At 43.0% G+C, this 26,260-nt stretch overlaps 1 protein-coding gene across 4 annotated transcripts in view; it reads right to left on the bottom strand.

Annotated features, from left to right (window-relative positions):
* Positions 1-13,243, bottom strand: part of fktn (fukutin) — a 47,434-nt gene extending 34,191 nt beyond the window's left edge. For all 4 annotated transcript variants that reach the window (XR_005634427.1, XM_039759712.1, XM_039759713.1 and 1 more), the window contains exons 1-4: positions 13,153-13,243; positions 11,606-11,798; positions 7,127-7,183; positions 742-942 (exon numbers count right to left, since the gene is read on the bottom strand). Coding sequence is in view for 3 of the 4 variants with exons in the window: in XM_039759712.1 (XP_039615646.1) it covers positions 742-942; positions 7,127-7,183; positions 11,606-11,707 (360 nt within the window). In the remaining variant the exon portion in view is untranslated. The remainder of the gene's footprint in view (positions 1-741; positions 943-7,126; positions 7,184-11,605; positions 11,799-13,152) is intronic.
* Between the last annotated feature and the right edge of the window lie 13,017 nt (positions 13,244-26,260).

Genomic DNA, 26,260 nt, shown 5'->3' with positions numbered 1-26,260 from the left:
TTCCCTTGATGAGTGTGGGTGTGTGTGTGTGGGTCCTATCATGAACTGGCTTCCAATCAAGGAAGGATTCCTTGCTAAAAGGACGAGAATTTCAACAGGCATCACTCCCTTTGCCCAAAGAAATCTCACTACGGCACGTATCTCAACAATGGAGCAATCCCGTAACAGAGCATCTATGTTTATTTGACATTGGCTTCAATAAGACTAATGGCAGAGCGCAACACTGTGCATGTTCAAATTACCCACTAGCCATCAGGAAAGCGCTGTATTGCATCCACTACTATCCGTTGTACTTTCAAATTGCCTTTCCTTTCGGATTTACCCTTATACACAAAAAATTACTTCAACATGCCCACTCAAAAGCCAGACCCCAAATATCTCTTTAAAAGAATTAAGTGCGACAGAAAAACATAATGAATCCGTGTGTGTGTTTATTATATCTGTGTAGATTTTTTGAGTTCTTTGGGCGTGCCTGTCCTATGCAGCTAAAACATTCTGTACCATCTGTACTCAGCCCATTATCAATGGAACGATGGGATAACAATTAACTTTTTTATTTTGTTCCCAAAACGAATTCTACAGACAAGAAGCCCTTTTTTAGGAATAGATGTAACACCAAAGAAAGACATTTATTCAGTTCCTCTATTTTGGGGCCTTTACTTGTACAACAGATATAGGTGTAACAATGTTACTATTTAAATGATTTTTATGCAATATATTCAAACTTTACGTTTGACTTACATCATATTTCCAAAGTTTAGCAAGCAGTGCAAATGTGATGAATTTCCTTTCTGTACATAGCAACTTGCAGCTTTGTCCTTTTTGGTCGCTTTCCTTTAGCAGCAGAGAATCAGACGTCAACAACTTCAGGATTACAGGATCAATCAGGTATACGGGTAAATGATGTCTGGCCACCAAGTCCAGGAATTTCTTGACAACATTCTGAGAAAAGAAAACTGGGAGTTATAACAAATACAAATAAAACTGAGATAATAAAAAAATGCAGTAAAATTTAACCTGACATTTCAGCATGAAGACGCTCTGTCAAAAACTTCATTAAAAATAACTGCCAAGGTTACAGTGAACATTTCCTTATTTGAATTTGCTAAAAGGTACAGATAATGGAAAGATATATACAGGAAAGACTGGGTTTACTTAGGAACAAAATCCAGCTCCTGGGAAAGCTACACAGTAGAACCATAATTACTAGAACTTCCACTTTCTAAATTAAGAAATAAAAGAAAAACATTTTTTACTTATACATTAGTGAAAACATGCACATCATTTGCAAATACTTAAAAAAATAAAGAGTACAAAAAATAAATTACTTGAAGTAGATGTATGTGATGTCTGCAATGGTTTGGCACCCCATCCAGAATGCAACCAGGGACCCTCAACTATCCCAAACTCTGTGTGTGTGTGTGGTGGCGAGTGGCTGGGGCTACTGCCCAGCCGGGGACGCCCAGGAGGAGGGCTTAAGCCTTCCTCAGATCACGTGGGGGCGACCGCCCTGGTACTTTGAAGCTCAACCCTGTAGGGGCCTCTGGTTACCGCCAGGGAGCACCCCAATGCCTTGGGAGCCTGGACCACAGCACTTCCACCACACCCAGAAGTGCTGGTGGGGGGGGAGGGAAGAGAAATTGGGGACACCCGGAGTGTTTCTGGTTTCACAGCCGGCACTTCCACCACACTGGGGAGTGCCGGCGGAAGATTGTCAGGAAGCACCTGGAGCACATCCGGTGACTAAAAAGGGGCCACCTCCCTCTGTTCATTGGCTGGAGTTGGGAAAGGTGAAGGACAGAGCTTGAGAGGAGAGGCAAGGAGGCAGCCTGAAGAGAAAGAGGCAGTGTGGTGTTGGCCTGGACTTTGGGGTTAGTGACTGTAATATAAATGTGTGGTGGTGCTTAAACGATGTCTGCCTGTCTGTGTCCGGAGCGATATATACTGTATGTGTAAAAGTAAAAAGTATGTGATCCCTTTGGAATGATCTGCTTTACTGCATGAATTGGTTATAAAAAGTGATCTGATCTTCATCCAAGTCCCAGGTCCGGTCCTGATATACACAATGAGCTTAAGCCAATGACACACAAACAATTCTACCCTTGTCTCATGTCTTTACTTTACAAACGCAGTCAACGTTCACAGCGGTAGTGGAAAAAGTGAACCTTGGGATTTAATAACTGGTTGATCCTCCTTTGGCAGCAATGACCGCAACCAGGCGCTTCCTATAACTGCAGATCAGACCTGCACATCGTGCGGGGAGGGGCATTTTCACCCATCCTTCCTTGCAGAACAGCCGTAACTCCTCCATATTCTTTGGTGTCTTCTGTGTGTTACTCTCTCTCTTCACGTCATTCAGTAGGATTGAGTTCTGGGCTCTGACTGGGCCGCTCCAAAAGGTGCAATTTGTTCTTCTGAAGCCATTGTGCTGTGGATTTGCTGCGATGTCTGGGCTCGTTGTCCTGTTGCATCACCCAGCCTCTTCTGAGCTGAAGTTGACGGAGAGACACCCTCACATTATCCTGGAGAATTTGTTGATAAACTTGTGAATTTATTTTCCCCTCAATGATGGCCCTGATGCAGCAAAGCAGGCCCAAATCATGATGTTCACTCCACCACCATACTTCACTGTAGGGCTTATGTTTTGATGTTGACATGCAGTGCCCTTTTTACGCCAAATGAAGTTCTGCTTGTTCCTCCCAAATAGTTTAAGTTTTGGTTTCATCACTCCACAAGACATTTTCCCAGTACAGTTGTGGAGTGCCCAAGTGCTCTTTCGCAAACTTCAGGCGTTCTGCAATGTTCTTTTTTTGATAGCAATGGCTTCCTTCTTGGTGTCCTGCCATGGTCGCCTTTCTTGTTCAGTGTTTTGCGTATAGTTGACTCCTGAACAGAGACGTTCGGCACTTCTAATGACTTCTTCAAGTCCTTTGCCGTCACTCTAGGGTTCTTCTTTACCTCATTGCTGACTTTGTGTTGTGCTCTTGGTGTCATCTTGGCAGGGCGCCCACTTCTAGGCAGAGTGGCCACAATAGCAAATGGTCTCCATTTATAGACAACTTGCCTAGCAGTAGACTGATGAAGATCTCAAATCTTTCAGATGACTTTGTAACCCTTTCCAGCCTTATGTAGATGAACAACTCTCCATTGTAGCTTTTCAGACAGCTGTTTTGCGAGAGGCGTGAATCCCATCTAGATCTGCTTCTTGTCCAAAGCTCAGACTGAAACTTTATCGTGTTTTTGATCAATCAAAGTCATTCAGGGCCACACCTCTGAACTCGTTTTATTAAATGGACTCCACGTGTGCGAAATTCAGACTGCAATGAGCTTTTTAAAAAGTCATTAGCTTAGGTTTCACTTTTTCCAGCCTTCAGTTTCATAGTTTGAATGATTTATTCAATACGGTCAAAAATTCTCTGAAACTCTATATCTTTAGTTGTAGGAGACGATGTTTGTTCATTATTGGGACTGACATGAAGATATGACCAGGTTTTATATGGGAATTAGATAAATATAGAGAATTCCTAGGGGTTCACATACTTTTTACTTTGAATATTATATATATATATATATATATATATATAGCTACAAGTTCAACGTTTGTGAAATCCATACTTTCTCTGTAAAGAATTATTTGTTTTGTTAAGTCCTTGAAATGATTTTGTTATTATGGCACTGCTTTGTGGTTAAAAGAGACCCTTTTAGCCGCCGCAAGGCACGGGCTGCTTGATTTCCTTCAACCCGTGCTGCATTTGCGGCTCCTCGAGCTTCTTCAGTCACTTGTGCACGGCTGGCACGATGCCTGTCAGCGTTAGTAACATTCTGTAGCGCATGTTCTTCATCTGTCCTTTGTGTCCGATTTGCACGATTTCTTTCAGCGTTAGTAACATTTGTAGCCATACGCTGCTCATCCGTTTGTTGTGCACGCGTTGTGTACGTGTGGTCGCATTAGCAAGTCTACATTCCGCGTCAGTCATGTGACTTTGTTTCCTACGCATCCTTCCCACGGCCGATGCCCTTGCGGCTGCTCGAGGTATTGCTGAAAACACCAAACATACGGATAGTATCAAATTATATACAGTAATCCCTCGCTATATCGCGCTTCGACTTTCGCTGATTTTAAATGTAAGCAGATTTAAATATATAATCACGGATTTTTCGCTGGTTCGTCGCTTTCTGCGGACAATGGGTCTTTTAATTTATGGTACATGCTTCCTCAGTTTGTTTGCCCAGTTGATTTCATACAAGGGACGCTATTGGCGGATGGCTTAGAAGCTACCCAATCAGAGCATGTATTACATATTAACTAAAACTCCTCGATGATATAAGATATGCTTCCCGCGCTGTGCTCGTTTGCTTCTCTCTATCTTTCTCACTCTCTCTGCCTGACGGAGGGAGTGTGAGCAGAGGGGCTGTTTGCACAGAGGACACTGACGCTCCTCTACAAAATGCCACTTTATCGGGGTGCTTCTGTATACTTAAAAGCACGTATTGATTTTTTGATTGTTTGCTTTTCTTAGCGAGCGCTCTCTCTAACATTCTCTGCTCCTGACGGCGCTCCTTTGAAGATGATATGTTTGCATTCTTTTAATTGTGAGAAAGAACTGTCATCTCTGTCTTGTCATGGAGCACAGTTTAAACGTTTGACTAAAGGGTGTTATTTCATGTCTAGAGAGCTCTAATAATGTTAACAGTGTGGGAGAGTTTATAAGGGCTTAAAATACATAAAAATAACCATACAAACATATGGTTTCAACTTCGCGGATTTTCACCTATCGTGCGGGGGTCTGGAACGCAACCCCCGCGATCGAGGAGGGATTACTGTATAAGGATATAAAATCCTGCGATGAAATGAGACTTTTTGGAATATTTGGCCATGAGATTTTTTTTTTTCCCCAATTCCTGCCCTCTTCTCAATCATATTCAACCACGCACATTGCCCTCTCACATCTCATTCGTGTGAATGCTTATGTCAGAAACAGTTTCTGCTCTCTTAGCTCTTAGAAATTTTAATGCTTTCCTCACTTAAGTTCCCAATAAAAGAAGACGTATTATGTTCAAATCTTATTGAAGAATTTCATCACAAAGGGTTATCTACAGAAAAAATGAGTACACAGGCAATCCTAGCACCGGGGAACTCTGAAGTTACACAAATTAATGCCAAAAATTTTGATTGGTTACACGGCAAATCGGTTAAATGCGTATCAATAGGCTATGCTGAAACAGTTGGTGGTGATCGTGCGGAAGATGAAAACATCAACTTACAATACCACAAAGAATATCTACAACCGTTAATACCGTCAGGTCTTCCACCGGCCAAATTACTGTAGAAAGAAGGATGTATCCAGGAAAGGTAATGTGGTACATCTCCCCATGGATAACAGACACCTTGATATGCTATTCATATTAAAACGTTCAGTTTCCTGTTATTTCAATTTCGGAGATCTTCCCATGACTTTCATAGACCTTTTAAAAATATAGTATTTACTGCAGTATGCAATATTTACAACCATTCATTTTCTGAACTGCCCTCCATCAATACAGGGTTGTAGCAAGCAAGAAGCGTTCCTAGCAGTGGACAGAATCTAACAATGCATGGTGGTGATAATAAGTATAGCTTAAGGATATGGAAGGAAAAGGGAGCACCTAGACTCACAAAGGTGTCAAACGTCAGGCCTGGAGGGCTGCAGTGGCGCAGGTTTTTATTCTGACCCTTTTCTTATCAGTAAAGAGAGAGATTTTACTGCTAATTAACTTATTTTCCCTTTCATTTTAATAGCCCCGTTTTTAAAGATTCAGTCCTCTTAATTGATTCTTTTCTTCATTAAATAATGATAGCCAAACAGAAATGAGATGTAAAATAAGTTGACAGATGACCAACTAAATTGCAGCTTCAAACTCCAACCAGTTTCTTAATGAGAAGCCGATTCTTGCTGTTAATTAAGCCCGTTATTTAATTTTGTGGCCTGTTGCTGCTCTCATTCTGCCACAGCAGACATTTCCAAAACTGTGTTGATTTTCTGTTTTTTCGAAGAACATCGCTAATGATCAACCTTACTGAGACCTTCACCTTTCTTTATTTTCAGATATTGTGTGATGTGCACAGGTGAGCTGGTCATGTGCCAGCTTGTTTTGTGTCCCATTATTGTTTGGCTAATAATTAAGGAAAAAGAGACAACTAGGGGGCCTGACTCAAGTTAGTTAAAATTAAGGCAAAAGAAATTAAATTAGCAGCAAAAAGTGGTCAGTAATGAAGAAGATGGTTGGAATGAAAACCTGCAGCCACTGCGGCCCACCAGGACTGGAGTTCAACACCCTGGCCTAGCAAGTTTGAACAACGTAAATCTGACTAACCCACATGTCTTTGGAAATTAATCCTCTAGCACACGGGTGTTGAACTCCGGGCCTGGAGGGCCGCAGTGGCTCAGGTTTTCATTCTCACCCTTTTCCTAATCAGTGACCAGTTTTCACTGCTAATTAACTGCTATTCCCTTCATTTTAACAGCCCTGTTGTCTTCGTTAAATGACAGCCAAACAGAAACGAGACGTGAAACGAGCCAACAAATGACCAGCTAAATTGGGGTTTCAAACTCCTGCAAATTTCACGCCACCCAGTTCCTTAATGAGAAGCCGATTCTTGCTGTTAATTAAACCCGTTTCTTAATTCCACAGCTTGCTGCTCCCCTTATTCTGCTACAGTAGACATTTCCCAGACTGTTGATTTTCTGTTTCTGATTATATACCTGAGAGATCAACCTTACCAAGGCCATCACCTTTTTTTATTTTCAGATATTGCGTGATGGACACAGGTGAACTGGTCATGTGGCGGCTTCTTTCGAGTCTCATTATTGTTTGGCTGCTAATGAAGGAAAAAGAAACAATAAAGGGGCCAGAGTCACGTCAATTAAAACTAAAGCAAAGTTACTTAGCAGCAAAAACTGGTCACTGCTTAAGAAGATGGTTAGAATGAAAACCTGCAGCCACCGCGGCCCACCAGGACTGGAGTTTGACACCCCTGACCAACTCCACTCAGACGAAGATTACTGTTCTGAGAGGCAGCACATTGAAACACTGACCCCATCTTGCCCCTCTATTTACAGACATTCCTCCTTGAACAGATACTTACCCACTGGGCACTGCTTGATGACGCGCTACCTTTATCAATGAAACTACGTGTTCCATCCTGAAAAGTAGAGAAATACTTTTAAGATGTATTTATAAAAATAATAATTTAAAAAAAAAGTCACCAAATTCATAAAATTAGCCTTAGGCTGTAAAATTCTCAACCTGTACAAACATTATTTGGTAACATGTTTTAAGATGGCTTCTGTATTTGATAGTGTGGCTATGTTATAAAATTAAAAACTAGGAACAATTTCTTCTCAGAACAGTTTCTCATAATAAAAATAATTACTGTGGTCCCGCAGATACAGTGGCTTGCAAAAGTATGAACTTTTCCACATTTTGTCACATTACAGCCACAAACATGCATCAATTTCTTTGGAATTCCACGTGAAAGACCAATACAAAGTGGTGTACACGTGAGAAGTGGAACGAAAATCATACACGATTCCAAACATTTTTTACAAATAAATAACTGCAAAGTGGGGTGTGCGTAATTATTCGGCCCCCTTTGGTCTGAGTGCAGTCAGTTGCCCGTAGACATTGCCTGATGAGTGCTAATGTCTAAATAGAGTGCACCTGTGTGTAATCTAATGTCAGTACAAATACAGCTGCTCTGTGACGGCCCCAGAGGTTGTCTAAGAGAATATTGGGAGCAACAACACCATGAAGTCCAAAGAACACACCAGACAGGTCAGGGATAAAGTTATTGAGAAATTTAAAGCAGGCTTAGGCAACAAAAAGATTTCCAAAGCCTTGAACATCCCATGGAGCACTGTTCAGGCGATCATTCAGAAATGGAAGGAGTATGGCACAACTGTAAACCTACCAAGACAAGGCCGTCCACCTAAACTCACAGGCCGAACAAGGAGAGCTGATCAGAAATGCAGCCAGGAGGCCCATGGTGACTCTGGACGAGCTGCAGAGATCTACAGCTCAGGTGGGGGAATCTGTCCATAGGACAACTATTAGTCGTGCACTGCACAAAGTTGGCCTTTATGGAAGAGTGGCAAGAAGAAAGCCATTGTTAACAGAAAACCATAAGAAGTCCCGTTTGCAGTTTGCCACAAGCCATGTGGGGGACACAGCAAACATGTGGAAGAAGGTGCTCTGGTTAGATGAGACCAAAATGGAACTTTTTGGCCAAAATGCAAAACGCTATGTGTGGCGGAAAACTAACATTGCACATCACTCTGAACACACCATCCCCACTGTCAAATATGGTGGTGGCAGCATCATGCTCTAGGGGTGCTTCTCTTCAGCAGGGACAGGGAAGCTGGTCAGAGTTGATGGGAAGATGGATGGAGCCAAATACAGGGCAATCTTGGAAGAAAACCTCTTGGAGTCTGCAAAAGACTTGAGACTGGGGCGGAGGTTCACCTTCCAGCAGGACAACGACCCTAAACATAAAGCCAGGGCAACAATGGAATGGTTTAAAACAAAACATATCCATGTGTTAGAATGGCCCAGTCAAAGTCCAGATCTAAATCCAATCGAGAATCTGTGGCAAGATCTGAAAACTGCTGTCCACAAACGCTGTCCATCTGATCTGACTGAGCTGGAGCTGTTTTTGCAAAGAAGAATGGGCAAGGATTTCAGTCTCTAGATGTGCAAAGCTGGCAGAGACATACCCTAAAAGACTGGCAGCTGTAATTGCAGCAAAAGGTGGTTCTACAAAGTATTGACTCAGGGGGCTGAATAATTACGCACACCCCACTTTTCAGTTATTTATTTGTAAAAAATGTTTGGAATCGTGTATGATTTTCGTTCCACTTCTCACGTGTACACCACTTTGTATTGGTCTTTCACGTGGAATTCCAATAAAACGGATTCATGTTTGTGGCTGTAATGTGACAAAATGTGGAAAAGTTCTTTTGCAAGCCACTGTATGTTGAGGCGCCAACCTGGTCGTCCCCGATTAATTCAGTCCAAGAAAATATAATGAAAAGGACCGTTACGCGTGCCAGCACAACAAACAAAAAAACAAATAAAGAAACAAATAAAGAAAGCCACAAGGCTAGAATAATGAAAGTCGTTTCTCTCTCCTTCTTTCTTAGAAACAACTATCAGCAGAAGACTTCATGAACAGAAATAGAGAGGCCACACTGCAAGATGCATGCCACTAGCTACAAAAACAGGATGGCCAGGTTACAGTTTGTGAAAATGGACTTCAAAAGAGCCTGCTGAATTTTGGGAAAAGGTTTTGTGGGCCTGGTCAATGCTTGCATGGACTGAGTGTTGAGGAGGGTCGCGGGGTCCAGCAGCTGTGGGGCATCTGTTGGTGAAGAGAGACTCACGGATCTTGAATTTGCCGACGATGCTGTGATCTTCGCGGAGTCAATGGAGGCTCTGAGCGAGGAGTCTGAGTGTCTGGGCATGTGAGGGTCCTGATAAAAACCAAAGAGCCAGGCCTTTAATGACCTCTTGGGTACGGCCATCAGCAGTGCGTCTGTCTGCAGAGAGAGTGTCGACCTCATCGAAAGGTTTACTTACCTCGGCAGTGACATTCACGTCTCTGGTGACTCTTCCGATGAAGTCAGTAGACAGATTGGGAGAGCATGGGGGGTCATGAGGTTGCTGTAAAGAGGTATGTGTGGCACTTTGCACTCTATGCAAAAGGACGAAGGTCCAAGTCTTCAGAGTCCTGGTGCTTCCTGTCTTACTATATGGTTGTGAGACATGGACGCTATGCAGTGATCTGAGATGAAGACTGGACTCCTTCAGTACTGTGTCTCTCCTTGGGTACCGTTGATTTGACTTTGTGTTGCTCGTGGAGTCCTGAATGAGGCACATGACCTGCATTGTGAGGGTGATCCAGTGCATTAGATCCTCATTGCTGGGGACCAGAGTGGCTGGACCAGGCCAAGGGGTCACCCACGTAACACCTGACTGCTGCAGATAGAGGGTGGGACTGGACCGCATGTCTGCCTGGGGGGTTACCAACCAGGATCCTGAGTTGTTTCGTCGTGTAGTGGTTGCGGCAATGTGCTGTACCAGTGCATGCTCCCCAGCTTGACTTGACTTGTGGACAGACGAGGCTAAGGCAACACAGGAGTTTCTCAAAGATAAAAAAAATGGGACATTCTTGAATGGCCAAGCCAGTCACCCGAATTAAATTTAAATGAGCAGGCCTTGGGAGGACAACCCCCCCAAAAACAAGCAGGAGCTGCAGATAAGAGCATTACCAGAGAAGATCCTCAGCACCTGGTGACGTCTATGAAATGCAGACTTCAAGCACTCATAGCAAGCAAGGGAGATGCAACTAAGTCCTAAGTATGACTGCTTAATATACCAGCCATTGTTGTGCCCCAAACATTATGGCACCCTGAAATGGCGCAACCATGTTGAAAAACTGCTGTGTGACCAAAATGTATGCAGATGCCCTTAAAATAAAAGCCTGCAATGTGCACTTTAATCACATCCAAATTGCTTGATTCATAATTTTAAATTGTGGAGCTGATGAGGTAAATCAAGGAAGAAGATGGTGCCTTTGCCCTAAACATCATGGAAGGCAATGTAATTGCCCCTTTGAAAAAGACTGGTAGCTATCCTAAAGACATGGGCTTTTTAAGGTGTGGTGGACGCCCCTTCAGTATATGTTCAGGGGGAAGCAGCCATGGACTTTGCAATACCTCCCCCTGGACGCTAGATGGCAACCCCATAGGGTTGGAGCGGTGCCTCGGTTTCCCGCAGGGCTCCATGGGAATTGGAGTTGGGTGCAGCCTTGTTGGGTCCCATAGGCGCCACCAGGGGGTGCTGCAGCTGGGACTCCTGAGCCCTTTTGGGCAGCGGTATTCACCACACCCAAAACTTGGCAATCAACCACCTGGAGCACTTCTGGGTGGATTATAAAAGGAGCCAGCAGCCACCAGAGTAGAGGGTGAGGGCGAGTTTTTTGGGACTGTGTTGTGGGACACGGGGAAGACGTGCCCTACAGGTGAAGAAAAGTAAAAGTTTGTTTTTATATGTGCCTCCATTGTGAGTCTGTGTTGGATCAGGTGCCTACATAGAGCCTTTTTGTTACAAAGGCAAAAAAATATATATATCAGGGGTGCAAGAATACCAGGAATGGAGAGAGGGACTTCTAGCCTGGCCAAAGTAATGCTGTTTCAGTCTAAAGGAGGTGTCCTTTCAATTGAGTTTAAATCAATCTCAAGCCAGTGGGCTCACTGAATCTACAGGCTGGAAAGCTGATTTAGAGAAAAGCTGAACAGAAGGGAGAATTAAATTAAGCAGGTTTGAGAATGTTTTTTTTTTTTTGTTGTTGTTGTCATACAAAGAAAGCTTTCAACTTATTTTACAGACAGCACAGAGACAGGTGAAGTTACTTGTTCAGTCACACTGGGGCTATAGGTGCAATTGATTGGTTTAAATTCTAATTTCACTTCCAACAAACACCGTATATTTTTGAATTCTTTTCAGACTACAACATCCTGTGATCCTTTCTGAACTAAAATGGATTTTGTTAAAATGAAAACTTTACCTTAGACAAATATAGCTTGTAATAATACAGTTGAAACAAGAGAAACAGAGAGCTTGTAACAGTGAGGAGGGCCAAAATGACAGTCTTATTAATCCTAGGCATTAGTCTTTTTCTTGGTTTTCTTTAAACAGCAGCAGTGGACGGCATGTGTGTCTTGGTTCATGATTAAGCTTCTTTGCAGGTACAGTGACACCTATGAAACACACACACACAAATAAATACTTCAGGTTACACACTTTGGAGCAGGGGTTGCCAACTCCGGTCCTGCAGGACCACCGTGGCTGCAGGTTTTCCTTCTGACCCTTTTTTTTTTTTTTTTAAATGAGCATGGTGTTTGTGCTGCTAATTAACTTCTTGTAAATTCATTTTAATTGACTTCTCTTTTAAGATGTGTTCCCCTGAATTGCTTCATTCCTTTTCTTAAATGGCACCCAAAGAGAAATGAAATGTGAAGTGAGTGAGTCAACAGAAGACCCACTAAGTCAGGGCCTCAAACTCCAACCAGTTGCTTAATTAGGCACAGATTCTTGTTGTTAATTAAACCCGTTCTTTAATTCCGTGGCTTGTTGCTGCTCTCATGGTGTAATAGCAGACATTTCTGAAATTGTTGATTTTCTCTTTTCTAAGAGCTCTGTTAAAATGTTTGGTGGACCTGAAGGTCCTGAGACCTTCATCTTTCTTTATTTTCAGATATTGTATGATGGACACCAGTTGTTTTGGCTCATTTTGTATCTAATTATTGTTTGGCAGGGAATTAAGGAAAAAGAAACAAGGAGTCTGAGTCTTCATGAACAAGTCAATTAAAATTAATTCAAAAAGACGTTAATTAGCAGCAAAAACAGGTCACTCATTAAGAAAAGGGTTAGAATGAAAATCTGCAGCCACCGCAGAGTTGGGGACCTCTGATCTAGAATATATCAAACTTACAGTGTTTTAGTTTGATGAACACGGATGCAATGCTCCACAGATACTTACCTGAAATCGAGGATGCAAAGATTGGGTACGTGATACCATTAAAACGCAAATTTATGAAAAAGAAACATTCAAAAAAATAGCTAAGGCTGTCAGTTTCTCTCATAATCATTTGGAGATGATAAAGATTATATCTTTATTTGGAATAAAGATTCTACCTTCTGCTCCAATATTCAAGGCGTGTATGTAACGGTATTGCAGTACACAGCTTCAAAATACGATGACGGCTACTACTACTACTACTACTACTACTGCAAATATTAAATTTTCCGTAATCGCGTTAATTCACTGGGAGCTGTGGCATATACTTGCGTTTGTTTTGTATTATATAATAATAAAATAAGCATATAACGTTACACTTAATATTGAGAGCACCAATGCATTCCCTTAACAATTTCATAATTGCATGCCATACACAAATAAATGTAAATAATTTGATACGAGGCGACAGCAAAAATGTTAAAATCTTACAAACTTTAGTAATGGCACGCATTCCAAACCAACGTTGGTCAACAGGTTTCATTAAACGCCTCCTCCTTACCGGACAACACGTCCGAATCGCGCGAATTCCTTACCTTTTAAGATTTAAAAGAAGAAGAATAAAACAGCACAGCCCATTCTGCAGCCACAACAGATCAGCGACATTAATGACTGCGGCGGCGCATGCGCGGCATCTTCACGGCTCGCGAGACTCCGCGTTGTCTGCGCATGTAGATTTATCGACGAACGGCAACTTGCGCAGCTGTCGTATGAAACATGGACAGTCGAACTATAGACATATACTGTATAGATAGACGCCGCATTCACTTTGTTTCCCAGTCGACACGATACGTCAGCGCGTCAGCCTTATTGCGAGTGGCGAAAGTGCCATTTAAACTAATACAGGTAGACGTGGAAACTGGATTTTCTGATGAAAAAACAGTAACGTTTAAAACAGTATCGTTTACATACAACAGATTTTGGCGGATCGTTCAAATGTAATTATTTATATCCATTTATACACTAATAATGGCAATAATTAAATAATGATAATTATAATTATTATTATTAAATAATTCCTCCCATATAAGTAACATTTCTCGGACTGCCTTCTTCCATCTCCGAAACATTTCTAGACTTCGTCCTGTTCTTACGCAACACAGTACTGAAGTATCGGTTAATGCCCGAGTCACTTCACGTATGGATTTCTGTAATGCTATTCTATCTGGCATCCCACAAAAACGTATCCATCGCTTACAACTTCTTCAAAAAATTCTGCTGCCAGGATAATAACCTGCTGTTCTAAATCCACTGAACATATTACACTGATCCTCTCTCAACTTCACTGGCTCCCTGTTAACTACAGAATACAATACTAAATACCGCTCTTAACGTTTAAAGCTCCCCGCAACCTCACTAAACTCCTACAGACTTACAATCCCTCTCGCTCACTCAGATCCTGTAATTTGAGTGTATTCAGTCTGGCAAATATGGTGCAGCCTTATAGTTTGTGGAAGACAGACACAACTAAAGACATGAGCATAAAATGACGGTTGTCAATTTCAAACTGTGTTTCCTTGATGTGCTCCTTGAGAAAAAACATCATCAGGTTTGAGAAATGTTAACAACTAACAGCAATCTACATAATTAGTGACTAAATACTGTAATGACCCGGCAGTCAGCGCTGACAGCGTGGTGCATTGTGGGTATATTTCTGTAACGTTTACTGTTTGTACTGGGCAAGCAAGGTAATTGATTTCCTGTTCTATAAATGTTACATGTGTTTATGTTTCGGTTGCTTGGGTGGGCTTGGGTCATTTGAAGCCCAGGTATAAGTAAGTGTAACAAGTTACCATCAGTGAGAGGGATGTTTCTATGAATGACCTTGACAATGGCCTTGCAGTGTGTTTAGCTTAAGCTTTGTTTCTGACTATCTGCTCTAATAAAGAGATACAAAAGGACAGAGCTGTGTGTTGCTAGATTCCATCTATGCAATTATGTATGGAGACACTCGGAGTCGTGCGGTGTATGGGACACGAGTGCTCGCTTGCTTAATGAGCTGGGTACAGCTGCGTGCATGGCGCTGGCATTCTGCTGGCCGACCAGCTTGGGGGAAGTGCGCAGTAGAGTTCGGCTCCGAGAACTTCAATACTCAACCACGGGTTGCTACAATACGTTTAGCCAAAATGTTGTTTGGAGGTTCACTTGAGCACATAAATGCACAGCTTTGCTAGCTTAGCCTGGCGTAGCTAAAGTAAAGATTATAAAACGGGATTTTCAAATGGCCAAATATAACCGAAATAATTGTTCAGCCTCATCTATGAAATGTAATCCCCCGGGATCTGGTTTGGAGCGTACAGCTGTTTGTAAAATCCCAAGCAGAACATGTGCGAGGCCTCTTATCCATTACTTCTCTCCACAGCAGTGCCACTCGCAATATGGCGGCAACGCTGACGTACGATTGTGCTGGTCATGAGGCGTCCAGTGTATTCTATGTCTATGAGTCGGACCGTATATGTAGTGACTGAACATACAGGATCTGCAGGACAAGAACAGTCAGTAAAACCATAATACAGTACATACAAGATCTGTCAAAAAGTATCAAATCTTCACCCGTAAGGGCAGTAATCTTTCTTTAAATGGTGAAAGTGTAGAATTGCAACTCATTAAATGACTAATTTGTAATGATAGTCGTTATTTATTATTACATTCATGGATTAATGACTAATCAGGCTTTTCCTTTACACAGGTAGCAGGAGCCTTTCCTTGTAGCGTCTGCACAAATTCAGGAAACGGCTTGGAGAAAGGCAGGTTCCATTACCTGGCACACGGAAGCCATACTAATTTGGAGCCACCCATTAACTTGAAATGCACACCTTTGAAAGGAAACTGGAGGGTCTGGAGAGGACCAAAGAGAAAAACATGGGAGATTTGGAACTTGCTTCCAGTGAAGGGTCCTATTAGTGTCACAGCATACAAACGGCATCTTAGACAACTGTGTGCTTCCAACTTTGTGTCCACAGTTTGTGAAAACCCTTTGTTGTCCCAATAAGACTTTGTCTCTGTGCACAAAGCCAGATCCATGAAGACGTGAAGGAACTCGATAGCCCGCACAGAGCCCTGACCTTAACCCTACAGACCACCTGTGTGTGACGATGCAAGTCAGCCTCACATTTCCGGGTCCTTTCAGTGAGCCACTTGAACCCGCTACCACCAATTACATACCCGAGGATGAGCCAAGCATAGTAAGGGAATCGGTGTAAAAGTGCCTTGCTGCTTTTATTAAAATAGTCAGAATAAACAGTGTCCAAAAAGTGCAGAGCTCTCTTCAAAAAAAATAAATAATCCTTAAAAAAAAAACAGGTGAGATTAAAAATCAGAACTAAAAACCAAGAGTCAGCCAACAGTTAACAGGTCCTTCATGCTCTGTCAGACGAGCCTGGTTCAACTCCGTCTTCATCTCCTCGGGTCATGTGGAAGCGAAAAATACGCTGAAGATTCTCACTTTAAATGAAGGCTGAAGGAGTCGAAGGATAGGCAAACAGAGTAATTTGATTTATTGCAGTAAACAATAACACGGACTCAACCCAATTAAGCCAAACTGAGCTGAGCCCCGAACAGGCCAAAAATCACAGTTTATATAATCATTTCTTATCATGCTGACCTCGCTCAAAACAGCTCATTCGCTGTTCCTTCTAGATAGATAGATAGATACTTTATTAATCCCAAGGGGAAATTCCCATACTCCAGGAGCAGCATACTGATAAAGAACAATATTAAATTAAAGAGTGATAACAATGCAGGTATAACAGACAATAACTCTGTATAATGTTAACGTTTACCCCCCCGGGTGGAATTGAAGAGTCGCATAGTGTGGGGTCTCCTCAGTCTGTCAGTGGAGCAGGATGGTGACAGCAGTCTGTGATGAAGCTGCTCCTCTGTCTGGAGATGATCCTGTTCAGTGGATGCAGTGGATTCTCCATGATTGACAGGAGTCTGCTCAGCGCCCGTCGCTCTGCCATGGATGTCAAACTGTCCAGCTCCGTGCCTACAATAGAGCCTGCCTTCCTCACCAGTTTGTCCAGGTGTGAGGCATCCCTCTTCTTTATGCTGCCTCCCCAGCACACCACCGCGTAGAAGAAGGCGCACGCCACATCCATCTGGTAGAACATCTGCAGCATCTTATTGCAGATGTTGAAGGACACCAGCCTTCTAATGAAGTATAGTCGGCTCTGTCCTCTCTTACACAGAGCATCAGTGTTGGCAGTCCAGTCCAATTTATCATCCAGCTGCACTCCCAGGTATTTATAGGTCTGTACCCTCTGCACAGTCACCTCTGATGTTCACGGGGTCCATGATGGGCCAGGTCCTCCTAAAATACACCACCAGCTCCTTGGTTTTGCTGGTGTTCAGGTGTAGGTGGTTTGAGTCGCACCATTTAACAAAGTCTTTGATTAACTTTCTGTACTCCTCCTCCTGCCCATTCCTGATGCAGCCCACCATAGCAGTGTCGTCAGTGAACTTTTGCACGTGGCAGGACTCTAAGTTGTATTGGAAGTCTGATGTATGTTGGCTGAACAGGACCGGAGAAAGTACAGTCCCCCGTGGCGCTCCTGTGCTGCTGACCAAAATGTCAGACCTGCAGTTCCTGAGACGCACAAACTGAGGTCTGTCTGTAAGATAGTTTTCATGGGAACCACCATTATCTCTCACATTTTGTTATTCACCTTCACTTTTTTAGTTGGCTCCTTCTCTACCATTCTTGGTCTTCTCCATCCATCATTCTGCCCCTTCCTTGTCTCTCAAGCTGATAAGATATTGGTGGCTACAGCTAAGCTTTAATTAAAAAAGAAATATGGCATGTGCCTTTATTTAACTATTTGCTTGATAGATAGATACTTTATTAATCCCAAGGGGAAATTCACATGCTATGCCTGACTTGTATTAATACTTAAACTAAGGTTAATGCTAATAAGTTTTCATATCTATTATGCTAATACATTAGTAGAATAATTTCTTATTTTCCGTAGTCACTCATTACTCGCTCAGCTGGCGGAGATCCTAGCAGCTGTGGTCCTCACCACCCAGATCCCCATCTTAGCTGCCTCGATTGGTGTCAGCCAGACCACTCAGGGTCGGTTGTCATCCCATCTTCCTTCTCGCTCCCCTGGCGTACCTCGGATCCCTGCTAGGTCTCTTTCTCGATCGCACCCACTCCTCACTAATATTCAGTGGGGACGATGCACTCTTTAGAGTGCCGATCCTTCACTCCTTCGGGGGGCTCACACCCCCCCTGCCCTTCACCGCACTGGCTGGCTGGTCCTGCCTCTCAAATGCTATTTTTGCTGGTCTCTTTTTTTTCTCTTCTTCTTTTTTCTTGTGCTGGCTCCCCCTTATACTGTATAGCTCCGTGGGCGCAGCTCCTCTATTGCCCACCGGAGAAGGCAGATAAAGCAATTGAATCAAGCTAAACCCTCACAATTACCTCACAACCTCTGACAGCTGCTCTAGCAGGCACACCCATGGAGATCAAGCCAGCCATTCAATTATTTATTTAAAAACGGGTCACTAAAATGTTAAGCCGTAGACCCGCTTTACCACACCGAGTTAACAGTAGCTCACTCTGTTTAATGAAATCTTCATTTCATGCACATCGGATTTATTGCTATAAACACAGCGACATGCAAAGGTCTGACATCATTAACAACAAATGTATAGAAATCCTTTAGGTCACAGTAGGGTTACCAGATATCCGGCAAAAGCCTTTTCAGCATTGTGTCCTCTGTCTGGCAGGCATTGCCTAAAAATGTGAAAATTTCCGGCTTTCATCAATCACTGACTTGACCGCGTTATTGGCTGAAATCACATGCTATCATCTCTACGTTTTATCAAAACCAAAACATGGCTACGCACCTATGCCCACTTCACCATTTTGTATTGTCCGTACTTGTTATATGAATATGCAGCAGTCTTTTATCTAAAAATTTCATCCAGCAGCAAAGGCGGTCTTAGGGGTGGGCGGGGCCTAGGGCTGACCAATCCCACAGAGAACCAGTTACGTCAAACGCTGTTTCCGGTATGTGTGGACTGTATAAATTTCCGCGCTTATTTAATAAAAATAATGTTAACATACACTGGATTTTCTCTTTACAGTATTCAGCAAAATTTTTGCAAGATAACACACAGACTTTATCAAAATACAGTGGGATGCAAAAGTTTGGGCAACCTTGTTAATAGTCATTATTTTCCTGTATAAATCGTTGGTTGTTACGATAAAAAATGTCAGTTAAATATATCATATAGGAGACACACACAGTGATATTTGAGAAGTGAAATGAAGTTTATTGGATTTACAGAAAGTGTGCAATAATTGTTCAAACAAAATCAGGCAGGTGTATAAATTTGGGCACCACAAACAAGAAATGAAATCAATATTTAGTAGATCCACCTTCTGCAGAAATTCCAGCCTCTAAACGCTTCCTGTAGGTTCCAATGAGAGTCTGGATTGTGGTTGAAGGTATTTTGGACCATTCCTCTTTACAAAACATCTCTAGTTCATTCAGGTTTGATGGCTTCCGAGCATGGACAGCTCTCTTTAACTCACACCACAGATTTTCAATTCTATTCAGGTCTGGGGACTGAGATGGCCATTCCAGAACGTTGTACTTGTTCCTCTGCATGAATGCCTTAGTGGATTTTGAGCAGTGTTTCGGGTCGTTGTCTTGTTGAAAGATCCAGCCCGGCGCAGCTTCAGCTTTGTCACTGATTCCTGGACATTGGTCTCCAGAATCTGCTGATACTGAGTGGAATCCATGCGTCCCTCAACTTTGACAAGATTCCCAGTCCCTGCACTGGCCACACAGCCCCACAGCATGATGGAACCACCACCATATTTGACTGTAGGTAGCAGGTGTTTTTCTTGGAATGCTGTGTTCTTTTTCCTCCATGCATAACGCCCCTTGTTATGCCCAAATAACTCCATTTTAGTTTCATCAGTCCACAGCACCTTATTCCAAAATGAAGCTGGCTTGTCCAAATGTGCTTGAGCAGACCTCAAGCGGCTCTGTTTGTGCTTCCTCTTCATCACTCTCGCATACAGCATCTCCTTGTGTAAAGTGCCAATGGTTGAACGATGCCAGTGACTCCATCTGCTGCAAGATGATGTTGTAGGTCTTTGGTGCTGGTCTGTGGGTTGACTCTGACTGTTCTCACCATTCGTCGCTTCTGTCTATCCAAATCTTTCTTGGTCTGCCACTTGAGCCTTAACTTGAACTGAGCCTGTGGTCTTCCATTTCCTCAATATGTTCCTAACTGTGGAAACAGACAGCTTCAATCTCTGGGACAGCTTTCTGTATCCTTCCCCTAAACCATGATGGTGAACAATCTTTGTCTTCAGGTCATTTGAGAGTTGTTTTGTGACCCCATGTTGCTACTCTTCAGAGAAAATTAAAGGAGGAGGGAAACTTACAATGGACCCCCTTAAATACTCGGATTCACCTGTGTATGTAGGTCAGGGGTCACTGAGCTTACCAAGCCAATTGGAGTTCCAATAATTAGTTCTAAAAGTTTGGGAATCAATAAAATGACAACGGTGCCCAAATTTATGCACCTGCCTGATTTTGTTTGAACAATTATTGCACACTTTCTGTAAATCCAATAAACTTCATTTCACTTCTCAAATATCACTGTGTGTGTCTCCTATATAATATATTTAACTGACATGTTTTATCGTAACAACCAACGATTTATACAGGAAAATAATGACTATTAACAAGGTTGCCCAAACTTTTGCATCCCACTGTATAACAGTATCCATCCATCCATCCATCCATCCATTATCCAACCCAATCCTAACTACAGGGTCACGGGGGTCCGCTGGAGCCAATCCCAGCCAACACCGGGCGCAAGGCAGGAAACAAACACTGGGCAGGGTGCCAGCCCACCGCAGGGCGCACACACACACACACACACACTAGGGACAATTTAGGATCGCCAACATACCTAAGCTGCATGTCTTTGGACTGTGGGAGGAAAGTGGGAGTACCCACATAGAAACGAGGAGAACATGCAGACTCCATTCAGGGAGGACCCGGGAAGTGAACCCAGGTTTCCTAACTGTGAGGCAGCAGCGCTACCCATTTTGCCACCGTGCTGCCTATAATGATATCTCTCTATTATAATAAAAAAATCTTGGGACAAGACAAGACTTTTTAGCCTGGGACAAGACGTGACTTTTTCAGAGGGACACTTTCACATCCCGTGAGACGAGACTTTGTGCCAAGAGATTTCACCACGGCTGGTGTCGGAAATAAAAGACAAAGAGTAGATGACCAAGTAGAACGTCGTAAAGAATTCAAAAATGTTGGCACGATACACATGCAGAGCAGATGAGAGATAACGTAAGTAGTAAAATTCGAAAGTCTCAAAAAAATTATAATAAAGATCACATTAGTGCAAGCAAACGGGAAATTATTACTCGGTGAAATAACGGAACAGCGAAAAGAGATCAAATATATTGTTCGGATTTAAACTTTAAGTCAAAGACTTAATTCATGTTGCCATCATTGAAGAGTAGTGTTTCTTCCCATTGAAGAGGCGTATCCGTGAGAATTAAAAGATTTTCTGTTTGGTGAAAGTGAAATCCACATACGCAAGTGGCAGATACGCAAAGTGGCTGGCGTGTAGTGCAGGCTTTTGGTGAGCGAAGCGAGCAGGGGGCAAAGCCCCCTAGTAATCTATTTAAAAAGTCAGTCAGTCAGTCATTGTCCAACCCGCTATATCCTAACTACAGGGTCACAGGGGTCTGTTGGAGCCAATCCCAGCCTACAAGGCAAGGCAGGAAACAAACCCCGGGCAGGGCGCCAGCACACACACATACACACACAAACCAAGCACACACTAGGGACAATTTAGGATCGTCAATGCACCTAACCAGTGCAATTCATAATTCATGACCATACCACGACAGTGCGAAATGCGATGCAGTGTCATGCGGAAATTAGCTGGGCCTCTTCTAGAAAAAGTACCCAAATTTCAAGTATACTCTGAGTCTCGATATGCAGGATGTCGTAGTCATAACTCACATTGATGTCATGTCAGCCGGTTTTCATGTTTTTGTGCATTAATATTCGGACATGTTTATGGCCTACAAATAAATTGAGTTTCAATGTTTCGACAGTCCTGCGGTGGGTTGGCACCCTGCCCAGGATTGGTTCCTGCCTTGTGCCCTGTGTTGGCTGGGATTGGCTCCAGCAGACCCCCGTGACCCTGTATTCGGATTCAGCGGGTTAGAAAATGGATGGATGGATGTTTCGACAGGAAGTGTGAAATTAACATAGCTGTATCATCCTCTGTTACCGGTTTTTTAGGTTCAGAGACCACAATCCACTTTTCTTGCCTTCCAATTGGAAAAGTCGTTGATGACAATCTTCATAGTTTAATCGGGATGCAATGTAACCCATTGACTAATAGGCTATACCTATTTTAGGAAGGGATTATACTGGCGACACTTTTCGAGCGATGAAAGTGGACTATAGAAAGTTTTCAAAGATGTACATACTGTATACGGAATATGACCTTAAAAAGGGTTATTTAAAGGATTCCTCTTATAACACGGGTGTCGAAATCCAGTCCTGGAAGGCCGCGGTGGCTGCAGGTTTTCATTCTAACCACCATCTTAATTAGTGACCAGTTTTTGGTGCTAGTTAACTTCTTTTGCCTTCATTTTAATTCACTTGTCTCAGGCCCCTTTGCAACAAAACAATAGTGAGGCAAAAATGAGCAGCTCACCAGTGCCCATCACACAATATCTGAAAATAAAGAAAGGTGAAGGTCTCAGTAAGGTTGATCTCTCACATCACCCAAACAAAAAAATCAACAGTTTGGGAAATGTCTGCTGTGGCAGAATGAGATCAGCGACAAGCCATTGAATTACAGTCATATGAAAAAGTTTGGGAACCCCTCTTACTTCTTTGGATTTTTGTTTCTCATTGGCTGAGCTTTCAAAGTAGCAACTTCCTTTTAATATCTGACATGCCTTATGAAGACAGTAGGATTTCAGCAGTGACATTAAGTTTATTGGATTCACAGAAAATATGCAATATGCATCATAACAAAATTAGACAGGTGCATAAATGTGGGCACCCCAACAGAGATATGACATCAATACTTAGTTGAGCCTCCTTTTGCTCCTTTGAGCCTCCAGACGCTGTCCTCCTATAGCCTGTGATGAGTGTCTGGATTCTGGATGGAGGTATTGTTGACCATTCTTCATACAAAATCTCTCCAGTTCAGTTCAATTTGATGGCTGCCGAGCATGGACAACCTGCTTCAGATCATCCCATAGATTTTCAATGATATTCAAGTCAGTGGACTGTGACGGCCATTCCAGAACATTGTACTTCTCCCTCTGCATGAATGCCTTTGTAGATTTCGAACTGTGTTTTGGGTCATCGTCTTGTTGGAATATCCAACACCTGTGTAAGTAACTTCAACTTTGTGACTGATGCTTGAACATTATCCTGAAGAATCTGTTGATTCTGGGTTGAATTCATCCGACCCTCGACTTTAACAAGGGCCCCAGTCCCTGAACTAGCCACACAGCCCCACAGCATGATGGGACCTCCACCAAATTTGACAGGAGGTAGCAGGTGTTTTTCTTGGAATGCGGTGTTCTTCTTCTGCCATGCAAAGCGCTTTTTGTTCTGACCAAATAACTCCATTTGTGTCTCATCAGTCCAAAGCACTTTGTTCCCAAATGAATCTGACTTGTCTAAATGAGCATTTGATACAACAAGCGACTCTGTTTGTGGCACGAGTGCAGAAAGGGCTTCTTTCTCCTCACCCTGCCATACTGATGTGCTGAATTGTAGAACGATGTACAGATACACCATCTGCAGCGAGATGTTCTTGCAGGTCTTTAGAGGTGATCTGTGTGTTGTCTGTCACCATTCTCACAATCCTGCCTCTTCATATGACGCTCCTGTACTTTTCTTGGCCTGCCAGACCTGCTGTGTTGGTTTAACAGAAACTGTGCCTGTGGCCTTCCATTTCCTGATTCCATTCCTTACAGTTGAACCTGACAGTTTAAACCTCTGAGACGGCTTTTTGTAGCCTTCCCCTAAACCATAAGACTCAACCATCTTTGTTTTCAGATCTTTTGAGAGTTGCTTTGAGGATCCCATGCTGTCTGTCACTCTTCAGAGGAGAGTCAAAGGGAAGGAAGCACAACTTGCAATTGACCAAATTTACCACTCATGATTGGACACTCCTGTCTATGAAGTTCAAGGCTTAATGAGCTCATACAACCAAGTAATCAGCACTGAGCAGTGACAGGCATTCAGATCAGCACAATGACAAGGGGGCCCACATTTTTGCACAGCCAGTTTTTAACATTTTATTTAATTTCATACAACTAAATACTGCGTCACTAAAAATCTTTGTTCAGAAAACACCGCAGTACTCCTATGGAAATGAAAGACAAGCCACTGTCATCTTTTCTGTTGAAAGGAGAGTCAATTATTATGAGGGCTGAGAGGAGTTCCCAAACTTTTTCATATGACTGTAAATACCGGGTTTAACTGACAGCAAGAATAATCGGCTTCTCATTAAGAAAGTGATTTAGCTGGTCATCTGTCGTCTCATTTCTGTTTGGCTGTCATATAATGAAGAAAGGAATCAATTCAGAGGACTGAATCCCTTCAAACCGGGCTACTAAAATGAAGGGAAAAGGAGTTAATTAGCAATGAAAACTGGTCGCTGATTAGGAAAAGGGTGAGAATGAAAACCTGCAGCCGCTGAGGCCCACCAGGCCCAGAGTTCGACACCCTTGTCTTAGAAGCATCTCAAATATATATATACACCGGCGAATATAACTTGACAAATCCACTCAAACGGGACACATGGACCTCAAAAGCGGGGACCCCTTAGGCATGAGGCCTGGGGTGGTCGCCCCACTTGCCACCCCTAAACGCCGCTCTTGTCCAGCAGTAACACTAACAAGAGGAAAGGCAAATTCTTGGACCACATGAAAACAAAGTATCCATGCTTTGGTAAAGGACATGCTGAAAATGAAGCAAAGTGTTTTGGATTGTGATTCTTGCGTGCCGTTGCAAACAAGAGTACCTGTCAAATTAGTTGTTTTTAAAGTTTTCATTGTAACACCCAGTTCACACTGTGTTTTGTGAATAGAACGGGACGCATTCTCCTTTGTCCTCCTTTATGATCTTCGGTGTCCTCCTTTGGGTTCGCAGGTATCTGGTAACTCTGATCACAGAATGCTGACATGTGTTATATAGAAAAGTACCAGTCTCTTCCTGTTGACGTGACTATCTTTGGACAGTAGAGGTCACCATTATACCATATATGTCTTTCACTTTGAAGCTACACAGTATCACCAATACCAGCCTACTTCACCCCAACACCATCCTCTTCTTCTCAGATCATTCATTGACTGTCACATTGTGTTGGAGATCTATCTAAGGACTTTTCATTTTGGTGTAGAAGAAAGATTAAAAACTCTGGAAATGTTAGAGTTGGGTTTTGTGGATCACAAAAAGTGGAAAAGAAGGTGGATTCAAGTCAGGTCAGGTCAGGTTGGGGAGCATGCACTGGTACAGCACCCCGCCGAACCCAACACCAGGGCTGTCTTAACAGCATTATAGGCCCCCTGGGTAAAGCAGTGCATTGGGGTGCCAACCTACACAACCACTCACAGGAATAAAAATGTAAATGGTCGACAAAATGAAAACATATATTTATGGGATTGGTACTTCCAGCATAATCAGTGTTTAAACATTAAAAATACATGCTGTACAGCAATGATGAATCAACAGAAATGTTTGAACAATATAACATCCATCCATCCATTATCCAACCCGCTGTATCCTAACTACAGGGTCACAAGGGTGTGCTGGAGCCAATCCCAGCCAACACAGGGTGCAAGGCAGGAAACAAACAGCCCACCACAGACAATATAACATGAGCCTTGCTATATAGTTGCAAGACATGAACGCTATCCAGTGACCTGAGACGAAGACTGGACTCCTTCATGTGTGTCTCTCCGGAAAATCCTTGGGTCCCGCTGGTTTAACTTTGTGTTGCTCACGGAGTCCCGAATGAGGCACATGACCTGCATTGTGAGGGAGCGTCAGTTACCGCACTACGGCCATGTGGCTCATTTCCCCCCGAGGGTGATCCGGCTCATAAGATCCTCATTGTTGGGGACCCGAGTGGCTGGACCAGGCCAAGGGGTCGCGCACGTAACACCTGGCTGTGGCAGGTAGAGGGTCATTTACGGAGGGTGGGACTGGACCGCGTGTCTGCCTGGGGGGGTTGCCAACCGGGATCCCGAGTTGTTTTGTCATGTGGTGGGCGCAGCAACACGCTGTACCAGTGCATGATCCCCAACTTGACTTGACCTAACTTGAAAAACAGCAAAATTTCAACCTATAAATGATACACAATTGGTAAACCATACAGACGGAGATGGCACGGTGTGAAATGACTAGGAATTAATCTATACTAATAAAAGGCAAAGCCCTCACTCACTCACTCACTCACTTACTCTACGCGTAATGGTCATAACTGGAAGCAGTTTTTCTCCATTTACTGTAATGGAGATGAGCTTCAACGCCGTGGGGGCGGAGTTTCGTGTGACATCATCACGCCTCACGTAATCACGCAGTACATAGAAAACCAGGAAGA

The sequence above is a fragment of the Polypterus senegalus genome, chromosome 7 (genome assembly GCF_016835505.1).
Source record: "Polypterus senegalus isolate Bchr_013 chromosome 7, ASM1683550v1, whole genome shotgun sequence".
Taxonomy (NCBI): domain Eukaryota; kingdom Metazoa; phylum Chordata; class Cladistia; order Polypteriformes; family Polypteridae; genus Polypterus; species Polypterus senegalus.
This window is presented reverse-complemented; position numbering and strand designations above follow the sequence as displayed.